At 49.7% G+C, this 14,222-nt stretch overlaps 1 protein-coding gene across 3 annotated transcripts in view; it reads left to right on the forward strand.

Moving 5' to 3' along the window:
• Positions 1–13,876, forward strand: part of TBC1D2B (TBC1 domain family member 2B) — a 91,054-nt gene extending 77,178 nt beyond the window's left edge. For 2 of the 3 annotated variants that reach the window (XM_058542195.1, XM_058542197.1), the window contains 3 exons: positions 4,388–4,573; positions 6,245–6,366; positions 10,441–13,876. In XM_058542195.1, the coding sequence (XP_058398178.1) occupies positions 4,388–4,573; positions 6,245–6,366; positions 10,441–10,636 (504 nt within the window). In that variant the 3' untranslated portion in view covers positions 10,637–13,876. Of the gene's footprint in view, positions 1–4,387; positions 4,574–6,244; positions 6,367–7,257; positions 8,569–10,440 lie in introns of those variants that run through there. The other variant, XM_058542196.1, reaches the window with a different exon arrangement.
• Positions 13,877–14,222: the final 346 nt, after the last annotated feature.

The raw sequence follows: 14,222 nt of genomic DNA on the forward strand, positions 1-14,222 counted from the left end.
CAAATTTAAAATCTCAGGTGACTCAGCATTTCCGAATAAGAAAAATGAAGCATTGATCTTTCTTAATTCCCTTGAGCTATGGTTGAGCACATTGGTCAGGAGCTTGGGCTGAGGGTCACATGGCTGGGTCAGAAGAGAGGCTCTCCCTTCTGTGAGCTTTGAAGCTTTGCTGCATCACTTAACATCTCTGTGCCTCAGTTTCCCCATGTGTAAGATGAGCACCATTCTCCCCTCATATACAGTGTTCGAGGTTGAATTCAGATGATGCGTTAAGAGTTTAGTGTAATGTTTAGAACATTGTAAAAACTCAGTAAAGTTATTATTAATAGTTATAGGCAGAAGGGGAAAATCTATTTAAGTATGGGGATTTAAGATAAAATTTGCATCGTGTTGTCGCATAAACATAAATGTATACTCTAAGGAGACTTTTTTTCTTCTGATTATAAAAGTAATAAATGCTCATGAAGGAGAAGTTAGGTAATATAGAAATATATTAAGAAAATGAAAACCATCTGTTATCCTATGAGGTGGAGAACACAGTTAGCATTTTGGTATATTTCTTTTTTTGCTTTATTCCCCCAATACATTTAGGTATCCAAGTTGAGAGCATGATGTATTCAGGCTGGTTCACATGATAGCATGAGCATTTTCCCCTGTCATTATATACTTTTTAACTGTTGTATTTGGTGGCTATAATATTCCATCAGGTGAATGCATATAAATATTTAGCCGTTCTCCTATGATTGATGTTGCATAAGGCTACTCTTAAAATGTGCAGTCGGGGTCCAGCCCAGTGGCATAGTGGTTAAGTTTGTGCGCTCCGCTTCAGTAGGCCGGGGTTTGCAGGTTAAGATCCTGGGCGCAGATCTATACACCGCTTATTAAACCATGCTGTGGCGGCATCCCATATAAAGTAGAGGAAGATGGGCACAGACATTAGCCCAGGGCCAATCTTCCTCAGCAAAAAAAAAAAAAAAAAAGGAGGATTGGTAACTGATGTTAGCTCAGGGCTAATCTTCCTCAAAAAAAGAAAAAGAGCATTTGGCCCCCAGCGCTGTGCTTTGCAAATCCCTGTCAAACCACCTCCTTCCAGAACCAAGTGCCCGAGTCCCTTGCCCACTGCTGCTGCAGTCCAGATGCCTGGCAGCTTTTCCATCCGTTCCATCAGTTGAGTGCACATTGTACGCCAGGACCTTCTTAGGTGATGAGGACACAGAGATGAATGATAGTCATTCCACGTCCTCCTGAGCTCAGAGGAGGAGGGGGCTGAACAGAGGCCCGAGCAAGCATTCCCTGCCAAGCACTGGGCAGCCTCAAGAACAAGGCACCATCTGCCACCTAACTGGGAGGAGAGGTGTGTGCATGGGTCTTCTCCCACTTTAAGGCCAGCCTACTGGTCCCTTCCTCTCAGGTGTCTTCAGCCCAGACTCTCCAGGCAGAATGAATCATGTCGTCATCACTTGGTCCTGTGGTCAGCTGTCCATCTCCCCTGCCAATTTACAGCCCCTTAAAGGCAGCACCTGGTCCCTGTCGTCTGTTATCCTCAGCTCTGGCCAGTGCCAGGCATGAAGTGTGTGCAAATACATAGTCGGCATTTGAATGTTGAGGGCGAAATAACACCAGCAGAAAATGAGTGCCGTCACTAGTGAGTGATGCTGACTTGCCGTGAGAGGAGCGGGCTTCCAGAGGGGCTGACCGAAGAGGACGTGCAGGCGTGGTTGGTCATGACAGCTACCTTGCGTGCACCCTCAGATGGCTTTGCAACTTGCCTTTGTCCACCTATCAGAATTTTATGGGGGTGGGAGTGGATGTGGATGACAAGGTGAGAGGCTGATACTTTTTACACACCATGGGAAAACGGTTTTATAACTTCTTATGCACTTTTGTTTGTTTTTTAAATCTTTTAAGAAAAATTAATTATAATTCATTTCAGCCAGTTTAGAACTTTGAAATTTTGTCTCTTGTTCTAGTCAGAAAGTAAACTGGTCAAAAACGTATGTTTCCAACCATGATTCCTGTATTTTATTGTCGTTTATGCACCCGACAGTGACTTTACAGCTTTTTAGAATTTTTTGTAGAAAACAATTTTTTTAGTTTGTTACTTTGCCTTTTAAAATTTTAAATTTCAACCAGTAATGCTTACTTAGGAACTTATATGACCTGATTTTTTAAACATTTTTGACTGTCAAGGCTTCTATATTAAACAAAACAAAACAAAACCACCTTCCAAACAGGAGAAACAATTGAGTTTTTTAAAAACAATTTTTAAAATTGTTCTAAAAAATAACATTTAAAAATGTCATTTTAACATTTATCTAGATTGTTTTTAGTTATTTTAGTATTCCAGTAATCCCAAGAATTATCACACCTTTTATCCTAACTTGACTGATGTGCATTTCAAAGTTTTACAGGTGTTTTGGGGATTCAGTCCTAGGAGTAGACTTGCTGTAGGGTGTGTGTGTCTCCATATTTTCTGGGTGTTGCCCGACTGCCCTCCCAAAGGTCGCAGTAGTTTATCCTCCCACTAGCAGTGTACGAGAGGACCTCCTGCGTGGCTCCTGGTTTTCACAGACAGTTCAGGGAAGACTAATGAGGTTGACAGACTTCACATGCAGTTGCTCTTCGTCACCATCGCCTTCTTCCCTGGACGACCTGGCCTGGCCCATTGTGCATTTGTGGCTTGCCCTCCTCAGCTGCTCTCTCTCCCTCGTGGTTTCACCACTCACCTCTGGTGACATGTCACTCCACCCAGGCCTCCCCTGGAGCCTCAGCCTCGGTCTCTGGTGCCTGCAGGTATCCTGATAGAGGTGCCCCTCAGGCACCAGCACGTCCCAGTCTCCCCCAGCCCAGCCCTTGTTCCTGGATCTGCCCTCCCCATGCCCCAGGGGGGAAGCCTGCACTTTCTGAGCACCCCCTTTTCCTTATCTCTGTCAGCAAGGGGGTTTTTAGGTCCTCCCGACTTTACCTCCACATAGTTCTGATCCAGATGCTTCTCTCCTCCCCATCACCTTTCCTTGGTTCAGATTTTCGTCACCTCCACCCTGGGCCGCAGTGGGGCCTCCATGAGACCCCTGTCTCTAGCCTTGCTTCCCCTCCAGCTCAGCCCCCTGTTGCAGGCGGAGAGACGGATCTGAGGTGCAAGTCCAGTGCATCACTCTCCTGCTGAAAGCCTCTTCATGCTTCTCATTGCCTGCTGCGCTTTTCACACATGGGTAGAGAAGTTGATTTAGTGGGTTGGCACTAGCTTGTTTTTTTCCATCAAATGAAGTTGAATAGACCAGAATTGAAAGCATCAAAGTGTGTCCTACTGTGTGAGGTTAAATATTGTTTTATGAAACCTTTGTTTCAGTTTTATGCATACACACAGAGAGGTGCTGACTAGGCGATGACTGACGTATGTTTTCTTGTGGGTCCCAGGCGAAGGCTGGGAAAGCCCCTGGCCTGTAGACGATATCTGCTCCTCAGTGTGGTGTAGTGGCTTCTGCCAGGCTGTGCTGCCTTCCTCACACCCCTCCTGCCCAGAAGCCTGTGCTCCTGCCATTGGTGCTGTTTCTCCCCCAGGCATGGCTGGGACCCATCCATGGGCTCTGTAACACTCTATGAACACATCTTTATCAGAGCCCTGACCACAGCTATTACAATAGTCCATATGTGTGACATCCCCACTCATCTTTTAGCTCCTTGAGGTCAGGGCTAAACCTGATTCAACCTTCTGCCCAGCACTGGCCCCATGCCTGACACAGAGCATGGAGGGGTAATAGCCACCTGTTTTGATAGGTAGTTTATATAAGTCTCATGTAATCCTCACAACAGCCCTGTGAGAGAGAGATCATTAACTGTTTTCCAGATGAGGCACAGAATTGTCTAGAACATAATTTGCCTAAGGCCACCCAGCTAGTAAGTTGGTAGAGCTGAGATTCAAACTCAGGTCCGTCTGACTCTGGAGCCCTGCCTACCCTCACTGCACCGCACAGCCCAGTTAATATCTGTTGAAAAGACATGGTGATGTCACACTTCCTTTTTGGCCCAGGACTTGGGTTTATGACCCTTTGTAGCAGCATCCCCTGTATTTACAAATGGGTGAGCAAGGCTGACTATTCCACTGGCTCTTTGCAGCAGCCTGTTTTCACAGGGCATTTTGAGTATAGGAGTGGGTTTCAGGCCATAGAACCCTCTTCCCTGTGCCCTGTGTAGAGAGTGAGTCAGTGGCCCTGTGATGAGCACCTGCAGCGTGTGAAGGCAGCTGCTTCTGGGGCACAGAGTAGTCTGCTCTGGGGTGAGGCCACCATGCATTTAGAGCACTGCAATGGGCCTGCACCCCCAAGCCCCACATTGCTTGTTCCGTGCTATGGCGGACCTGATACACTTCTCTTTGCTCCCTCTCCAGGTGGACCAGCGAGTGTTCAGAGACCTCATGAGTGAGAAGCTGCCACGACTGCACGCCCACTTTGAACAGTACAAAGTTGACTACACCCTCATCACGTTCAACTGGTTTCTGGTGGTGTTTGTGGATAGTGTCGTTAGTGACATCCTCTTTAAAATATGGGACTCTTTCCTTTATGAGGGACCAAAGGTGAGTCTGCTCGCTGGATGACTGTGTGGGTAGCCTCCATGGTGGCAGAGTGGCGGGCTCACCTGGGACACGTGGAGGTTACCACGGGGCCAGAGCTATCCCTGCACCGTGTGCTGCTGGAGACGGGTCTGAGGTCCAGGAAACAGGAGTTATTTGCTGGTTCATCAAAAACAGTTAGTCTGTGCCAAGCCCAGTACCAGGCACGGGGGCTCTCATGGTTTGCAGTCTGAGCCTCACCATCTGTCAAACGGATGGCAGTCTCATCCCCATGGTATGGATGAGGAGGTGAAGGCCCAGAGTAAGCGGAGGATCAGGGACAGATGCAGGAGGCCAACCTCAGAGCCTTACTGCCCACAAGCCTCCCACCCCGTCTGTCTTATGTTTCTAAAAAATCAGTTTGTGAATAAGTAACACATGATAAACTCAGATCATGTAACTAAGGCCCACGTAAAGGAGGTCCCCAGTCTCCTACTGCTCTTCTTAACTTACTATATGTCCTTCTCAGGGTATTTATGTCTGTCTAAGACATGTTTCTTTAGCTTATTATATGTTGGAGATAGTTCCATATCAGAGCATATAGATCTGGCTCTTTTTTTTTTTTTTTTTGACTCTGCATAGTATCTCCTTATACAGATGAACCAGAAATTTATATAATAGCCCCCTGATAATGGACAATTACTTTGTTTCCAGTCTCTTGCCACTTCAAACCGTGCTGCAGTGACTCTCCTTCTAGTTATGTCTTTCTACCCATGTGCAAGTGCATCTGTAGGTTTAGTCCTAGAAGTGAAAGTGCTGGGTCAGGGGTAAATCCATCTGTAGTCCTCACCAAGAATGCCAAATTACCCTGCAGAGGGGCCTTACAATTTATACTCCCGCCAGCAAAGGTTGAGTGTGTATATTACCCCACACTCTGTCCAACATGGTATGTTATCAACTTTTTAATCTAGTCTGTCATTATTAACAAGAATTCTCAACCAGGGCTTAGACAGTGTTTCCTGTTGGGCCATAGGTAGGGATGTTAAGAGAAAGATAACCTATTTAAACTCTGTGAATATTGCTTTCTAAATAAGAGAAAGTGCAGGTTGGTGCAGGCTAGCTGAGGCCCTCAGATATGGGCAAAGCAATTTGTTCCAAAGCTGCTTGAACTTGCAAGACCACCAGGAGTACATTCCCTCTAGCCTCAAACACCGTGCCCCAAAATAAATTGGTAAAAAAAAAAATTTATTCTCTTCCACCATATTCAAAAGTCAGTAATTCAGATCCTAGTTTCACTAGTTGAAATAAAAACTGCCTCTAAAGGTGGTCCTTTCTAAGAGTTTCAGAATCCAAGGCCTCTGGTTTTGATTTTATTGAAAAATTATTTCTAGTTCTGTAAACTTTATTGACTAGAAATGTTAGCTGAATATGGAATGATTTCACAAAGGTTCTACTCCATAAGGAAAGTTTTGGTGTTGGCTGAAGTGTTGTTGAAAACCACCAGACAGTTACTTTTTCTGTAAGAAAGGGGCCTTGCCCCCAACAGTGGAAATTGCACCTCAGGTCAAGTGTCTGCCCCAGGGGGGGGCCCGTGTCAGCTGATCCCCAGGGCCCCGGGGAAGCCTGCACGCCCTGGAGCTGGTGCCTGGGGCCTCAGTGCTTTTCTCCTTAAAGATTCCCCTGTCTTTTCCACAGGTTATTTTCCGTTTTGCCCTGGCACTTTTTAAATACAAGGAAGAGGAGATCCTGAAATTGCAAGATTCAATGTCTATCTTCAAGTATCTCCGTTACTTCACTCGCACTATTCTTGATGCTAGGTGAGTCCCTGGGGAACAGTTCCCAGACGTCACGGAGGGCAGGCATCCTGACCTCTGCTTCCTTGAGAACAGTCCTCGCATGTCAGACTCAGCCCTCCCAGGTGTGCAGTATGAGAGAGGGAGTTTCCTTCCAGGGAAGTGGGGGACGAGGGTGACACCAGGTTGCCTCCACACTAGGGAGGAACTAAGGTGAAAGATGGTTTTATCTAACCAACCTAAGTCCCAACAGCCAAAGCAACATTTTTATTTGTCTAACAAGCATTCACTGAATATCAATGACGTGCCAGGCCCTCTGCCAGGCATTGATGATGATAGATGAGGAAGAGCTCCTGCCCTTGAAGAACTTGTGGGGGGAAATGTTACAGCATCCTTTGATCAGTGCTGTGATGGAGGAAGCCCAGGCCAGGGGCGGGTCAAGTGCAGGAGAAAGGCTGTGTGAACTGGGCTGGGAAGGGGCAGGAGGAGAGGGCATCCTGAGCAGAGGGAACTTCAGGAGCAGCACACAGAGATGTAGGAGCAAGTGTGTTTGGGTAACTATAGAAGTGGTTCGGCCAGGGTGGGGCTGGTGTGGCAGTGATGGAGGCCGGGCTGAAGCAGAGCTGGGCTGTTGAGTTAAGGCCTTTGTAGAGTCTGCCCAGGACTTTGTGCTTCATCCTAAGAGTGCTGAGAAGTCACTGCAGGGTCAGACAAGAAAGCTGGAGCAGGACTGGCAGCTGGGAGACCAGGGGGTCGGTCCAGGTGAGAAGGGTGGTGGCCTGGAGCGAGGTGCCCCCAGAGATGGGGCAGAGGGGGCAGATTGAAGAGAGTGGAGGAGGAATTTGAACTTGGAAGACACCTGGCTTCCCCTGGGCAGCCAAGTGTTTGGGATTCATTTTACCCTTCTCTCCCCAGCCATGTGGTTATTGCCTATTCTGGGCCACCCTTGTCCATATGTCCCCTGGACCACAGCTGGCCCTGGCAGCCGAGGCCCCATTCTCCAAGGGGATTTCTGTGGACCTGCTGCTTGCTGAGCAAGTGAGGATAGCCTCTCTCTCTGAACCATCGAGGTGGTGTTAGAATCCACTGTTGCCGAGGGGCTATGAGCTGCCTCTCCCTGCAGGGGAATGGATTCCTGCATCAGACTTGGGCACCTATGTGAAAACCACACGAGTCCTTTCACTGAAAAGTATTTGGGGCTTATTAATGTTTTTCAAACTTTTTGACTGCAACCCATAATAAGAACAACATTTTATCTGCCAATCTAGGACACACATATTGGCGCATAGATAATTAAAACAAAAGAATTTGTTGAAATATTTGTGGTTCTTGCTAAATATCTGTGTTGTATGCTCTGCTGTTTTCATGAGGTTCCATATCACATATTTAACATGCTTGTCATGCCTCACTAAATTGATTCCTCGATCCACTAATGGGTCACAACCTACTTGGAAAATGCTGGTTGCTGCCTTGTTCAGCTCACTTGACAGTGAGGGAGGGCTCAGCCAGGAGGAGCTGCAGGGCATCGGTGCTGCGGGAGTCTTGGGGCTGGAGAGCATCTAGGGCCAGAGAGGTGGGGCTGAGGACCACGTGGAAAGGCCGTGCCCTGTGGTTCTATTGAGCAAGGCCTTGGGTACTGGGGAGGTGGACATTGGGAGCAGAAGGTGCTGGCTGAGGCCATACCTGGCTTCCTAGAAGTCACCACTATTTTTAGGACCTTTTACCTGGGAAGTGGATTTTTTTTTTTTTCCTGAAGAAGATTAGCCCAGGGCTAACATCCGTGCCCATCTTCCTCTATTTTGTATATGGGACACCACCACAGCATGGCTTGATGAGTGGTGTTGTAGGTCTGCACCTGGGATCCAAACCTGTGAACCCCAGGCCGCTGAAGCAGAACATGCGAACTTAACCACTGCACCACCAGGCCGGCCACAGGAAGTGGATTTTTAAGATATTTTCAGGCTTATTGATATATCAACAGTGACCCAAGTTTTGCCAAATGAAAAAGGATATCTGAGAATGAGGTTTGCCTGTGAAAGACTGATTCTGAGTGAGCCTTGAGAGTGTTCATTAATCTCCCATTGGGTCAAGGTTACATGAATGGCATTAAATGAACTTCACTCCAACTAACATGTGTTTAGAGCATTTTGGTTCCAAAGGTCCATCCTGCTTGGCCCCTGACAGTCTTAGGCGGATTGTTGGTGCTGCCAGGGTGGCACAGGTGCGAGGGGGTGCTGGCCTGGTGGGCGGCCGCCCAGCCAACCAGCCCCTCTCCTGTCACCACAGGTGCTCCTGCAGCAGCACCTTGTCAGGGACTCTGGGTGCAGTTTCCCTACCAGTCTGCTTTAGGAAGTCCAGGTCCACTGGACCAGGGGTTCCCAAGTGCATTAATGAGCCAGGCCAGCTGCAGCAGGACCACCCAAGGGTCGTTAAGACTGCAGATGCCCAGGCCCCAGTACTTTAATCAGCTCCCTAGACTAGCGGTTCCAAGGAACACCAATTCTGCAGTACATTGATTGGTTCTACAAAAAAGGGAATTCTGAGTCAGATGTGTTCTGGGGATGTTGGATTAAACAAGGTGAAACCGGCCTCTGAATCAGGACTTCTGGGAGTGCCAAGCATCGTCTTCTAAACTTAGTTGACCACAGGGCACTTTCTCATCTCTTGACTGGACCTTCCAGGCCCGAGGCAGAGGCAGTGTGTAACTTCCTGTTGTACCCCTGCCTGGGCTGAGAGGCTGCAGTCAGCGATGACTGACTGAAGGAGTCAGTGAAAATATTAATTTGAGTACTTCCTGTGTTTGCTCTCTGTGGCAAAGAAGGGGCTGGACACTCTAGGTTTCAGGTGTGTAGAAACAGCCATGGGAGAAAAAGGGCTGGTGGTGTGGCCCTGGTGCCCAGGCCCCGGCCAGCCGAGCTGAGCAGGAGGCAGAATCTGATAAACTTGCACTGAGTGATGTCCATGTTCAGGCCTCTCCTGTTCTCCTGTGTTCTGGAACACACTCTGGGGAACGCAGCATTTACAGACGGCCTTTCTGACCTTCTACCTCCGTGCAGGAATCCTCTAGCTTGGAGTGAGGCATATCTAAGGAGTAGGTGTTATAAAATATAAAAGGGAGAGACGCTAAAGGCTTGTGTGTTCTTACCTCACCTTAAAGTAGCCCAAGTGACTGACTAGTGGCAGGAGGAGGTTTGTTTTCTGACAGAGGGAGAGGAAGCCCCTGGTGACAGTTCTGTTTCCTCACAGCCTTTCCTGGGGTTTGTAAGTGTACCGAGCCTCTGGTCTCTGCCGCTGGGAAGAGAAGCATCGGGGGCCTGCGGCACTGGGGGGATAGGGGGCCCTAGTGTTGGAGGAGCCAGCTTCTGTTGTGACCCCCAGACGGCTGTGGCTGACCTGATTATGCTGGAAATCCATAGCCAGGCCTTGGGGCACTTTTTAGTTAGGTTTTTATTAAACTGCCAGCCAGTGGTTAGGGGCAAGTTACCATGATTTTTAAGTGTTTATTGTAGATCGGTGCCTTGAGCTGGGGATAGTGTGAAACCCATAAACTGCACATTTCTCCCTAGGCTGTCTCTCGACCCTTGTCACACTGCTGACTGGGTCTGACAGTTATCACTGAGTTTGCTCAGGCCTCCGTTCATTCCCCGTCAGTCAGTCCTGTGACAGAGTCTTCCTGAATGCTCCCTGTGCCAGGCCTCGTGCTGGTTCCAAGGACTCAGAGGCAGGCCGGCCCCTGTGATCACTGAGCAAGTGCCAGACACTGTCCTAATGCTCACGGGTGGCAACTCAAGTGCCCCCACGCCCTAGGAGGTGGCACTGCTATTATCCCAGAGTACTGATGAGGAATTGGAGGCTGGAAGGGGGAGTCACTTCACCCGTCACGTGTCACACAGTCAGCATGTGGGGGAGCCCTGCCCCTGTAGCCTCTGCACGAGGAGGACTGGCCCCTGAGTGACATACCTACATCAGGCCCTTAGCATGGTACCAGGATCCACCTCTCTACGCCCCCCAGGCCTCTGAGCTGGGCTGAAGTGAGGGCTGTGTGTGAGCACTCGCCTGAGCCCCCTGACGCTCTTGCTCTGTCCTCTGTCCTGCCAGGAAGCTGATCAGTATCTCCTTTGGGGACCTGAACCCATTCCCCCTGCGCCAGATCCGGAACCGGCGCACCTACCACTTGGAGAAAGTCCGGTTGGAGTTGACAGAACTGGAGGCCATCCGGGAGGACTTCCTGCGTGAACGGGACACCAGCCCTGACAAGGGTGAGCTGGTCAGCGATGAAGAGGAGGACACCTGATGGCCCCCTGCCCCACGCTGCTGCTCTTCTTGCCTTCACAACCAAAGTGTGCCAAAGGGCGAACTGCAGAGATGTCTTTGCTCATTTAAAAGCCAGAATGTAACACTCGTGGCCTCTGGAAATCTGCTGGGCAGATGTCCAGGTCACACTGCACTTTCTCCTTTCCACCCGGGGGGAGTCTGTTTACAGCCATCGGCAGGCCATGGCATTTGGTCACACATATCCCCGTCGTGCTTTCTGACTGATGCTGCATCACCAGGCTTGCGGTTCACTATTTTCAGGAGCCTGTTTATAGCACGTCAGTCACGTTGGTCTTTGCCTTTAGCAACCCTTACGTGGGCCGTCTCCCCGAGTTGTTTCCTGTATAGTAGGCAGTTGTGGGCATCTTTTGATTGGTGGCACTGTGGAGGATGCCCACTGCACTCAGACATTCCTAGGCCAGAGTGTGGCTGCTTCAGGTGGCAGGAGGTTGGTGTGAAAAGAGAGACTTCCTTAGGAAAGCAGGTATATCCCTTTTCGGGAAAGGCCTAAAGAAAGCCTACAAACCTTCTGCTGGTGGCTCCAAGCTGCCAGCCATGCCGTTTCTGGAATAGCTTTTGCCCTTTCACACAACCTTTCAAACAGTGGCTCCCAACCTGCTTGGGGAGGGCCTGGCTCTCCAGACACCCCACACTCGCTTCTCTTCATCAGCTGGTGCTGGCAGATTGTTGAGCAGTTCTGCTCCCCACCTGGCACGGCTCCGTGAGGTTCTGTGGAAAGCTCTTCTTTCCATCTGATAGTTGACTCTTAGAATCATTCTCCACATCTAGATGGGGTGGGATTCCAAGGAAACTGTGGCTCATCATCCTGCAAAGCAGGCCCACCCCTGGGCAGGCCTTGGTTGAGGGGACAGAGAAGCTTTTCTACGGGTGCTTTGCAGGGCAGCAATGCAGCTCTCAAGTGACCGCAGTGGAGCAGCCAGAAACCAGTGCTCCTGGTGTCGCCTCTGCCTGGCTGGGATGGCAGGAGGCTGGCTGCCAGTGCCGAGGCCTGGGAAGTGCCTTTGCTTGAGGCCAGAGCTTTGGTGACCCCTCCTAGATGGGTCTCCTCCGACTGCCGCCCAGAAGCATCCTTGTTCTTGGCGCTGTCCTCCCCTTCCCCAAGGCAAGCGTGGTGCTCACTTGGGGTCACCATTGCCACCAGAGGGTCCGGCTGCCTAGGTAGTTCTGGGGACTCAGAGCACTACCTTTGTGAAGCCCTGAAAGGAGGCTCTGCACAAGGAAGGTTATTTTTGCTTAATCATTCTGTGCACCATTCCTAATGTGTAGATGTGAGAGAATGTTTTCTGGCACAGTATTATTCAAATAGGAAACAAATAATTTTAAATGGAATTTTTTACACTACCTGGAAAAAATTGGAAATAATCCTTAGTTGATATCTTAGCTAAACATACTCAGACTAAGAACTGAAGCAGTGTAATTTGAAGAAGTGCTTTTTCCATAAGTATGGTTTTCCTGTTCATTACTGTCAACCTTCTAGCAGTACATAGCTAGGCTGGCATTTCAAGACTAGACCAAGCTCAGCTTTTCTGTCTTAAGTTGGGAAATTTGATCTTGCACTGTGTAGAGGGAGCCGGTCTCTATATTTAGCCAAAAGCCTTTGTCTCTTTTCAGGTATCAAAAATGTGTTCTATCATTGTTTTGTCTTTGGGAGCAGCTGTTGGTCTCACTCCTTCAGGAAGTTGCCCTGTAAGTTGGGTTGCTCTGAGATGGGTGTTGCAGCCTCACTACTAGTCACAGACCCCCACAGGACCCCTGGGGCTGCTGGAGACCCCCGCCCCGCCCCCACCTCCCACATGAGCTGTCAGCCACGGAGGTACAGTCACAATGGGGTTGGGGTCTCGTGGATCCCCTCCAGCTTCCTTCAGACTTCAGTTTCCAAGTTGATTTCCCCCTGGAACTGCCATGGCCCGAGGCTAAAATGCCACCTTTAGGAATAGGCTTGTTTTGTCCTGAAAAGACGCACCTGAAAAGCACCTAAATTGGGCCCAGTGCCCACTGTGTGTGGCTGGAGCCCGGATTTCTGCCGTTCCCAGAGCGGCAGCAGTGTGTTAATATTTCCAGGCAGTTGTTAGCGGCCGGACAGTGGGTGTGAGAGCAGAGAGAGATGTGGAGGAAATGGACTGGGAACACTTTCTTGGAGGTTGTCCTCTCTGAGATAAAGCGCTGGGTGTCCGGAGGGCAGGAGAGGGAATGCTTGGCCTGATTCCAGACTGGGGACAGGATGGAGCCGACTCGCCTCCACACTGCAGGGTCTGGTTCCACTATTCTGATCCAACACTTCCCCTCTCCTTGCGCCACTGGGGAAAGAGCTGCTCTGTACCGTCCAGTGCCCCCTGCCCCTGCCCCCTGGGGAGTGCCTCCTCACAGGTGCTCCCTCAGCACCAGCCTGGGAGCCCTGCTCAGGCGCCTCGCTTAGCGGCTGAGGCTGGAGGCCCTGGGGGCTGAGGCACCTCCGGCCTGCTTGCCAGGTACACACCCCACGGCCAGGGGGAGCCTCCCTCATCACACCAGCTGGGCATTGCCAGCTTTCCCGTTGATGGGTGTTTGTTTTTTATGGATTGAACATCTGTTAATACTTTTGTATATTTTCACTACAGTTTATATTTTTATAGGCTATTTTTATCAAGGTTTTTCTAGATTCTGTACATCTATTTTGTATAACAAATTCTCTCGTGTGCGACTCCCCTGTATTTATGTAAACGTGACCCTCCTGACTTGCTCTTCGTTTCTGTGCCGTCTCTGACCTCCAGCCTTGACCATTACTGACTTGCACTTACGCAGGGGCCCTTCCTACCCCAGGTAGCCTCTGCTGCTACTTGCAGGCATGCTGACGGCTGTCCAGCAGCAGCCTGAACTGCTGATCGCTGGGAACAATGCTGGTTTCAACTATATTATATCATTATAGGAGTATTCTAGGCAAATAGCCAGTTTGTTTTCTTTTTTTTAACTAAATGTTTGTATTATTGCACAAATCCCCACCCCTCACTTTGTGTGGTTCATCTTCCTGCGTGTGTTCTGGGCACCAGGGCCTGCCTGGGGCAATCCTGGCAGGCGCGAGGCTGGATGCCAGCCCTGGAGGACTTGAGGGGGCGCTGCCAAGTGACTTCCCTTTTATGTCACAGCAGCTTCTATGCTTATCTTCAAGTTATTTTGGAATTGTCATACTAAAAGGCAAAATAAATTACTAATTTGTATAATGTTCTGGCGTGAAATGCAGTTATAGTCACTTGTGATGGGCTGGAGGGTGGGGCAGGGCTTATGGGGGCCTCTCCAACCTGCCAGCTGGGTGTTTCTGGGTCCCTGCCGTTGGTTTGCTCTGGGGCGGGTGGGACAGGATGCCTTTGTCTGTGGTGGTAACCCTGAGAGGCCCCAAGAGCTATGGCCGAGCTGCAGGTGAGGGCTGGGGGCACTGAGGTGGGAGCTACAGGGGCCTGGAGCTAGGAGCTGGGGTCTGGAGCAGCCCCCCAGCCACAGGGTGGTAGGCACCCCTCCTTCCACCAGCTGTGACATGCCCTGCTGAGTCATGGGTTGTTTGCCTCCTGCCT

This window comes from Diceros bicornis, chromosome 5, assembly GCF_020826845.1.
Source record: "Diceros bicornis minor isolate mBicDic1 chromosome 5, mDicBic1.mat.cur, whole genome shotgun sequence".
NCBI classification, from domain to species: Eukaryota; Metazoa; Chordata; class Mammalia; order Perissodactyla; family Rhinocerotidae; genus Diceros; species Diceros bicornis.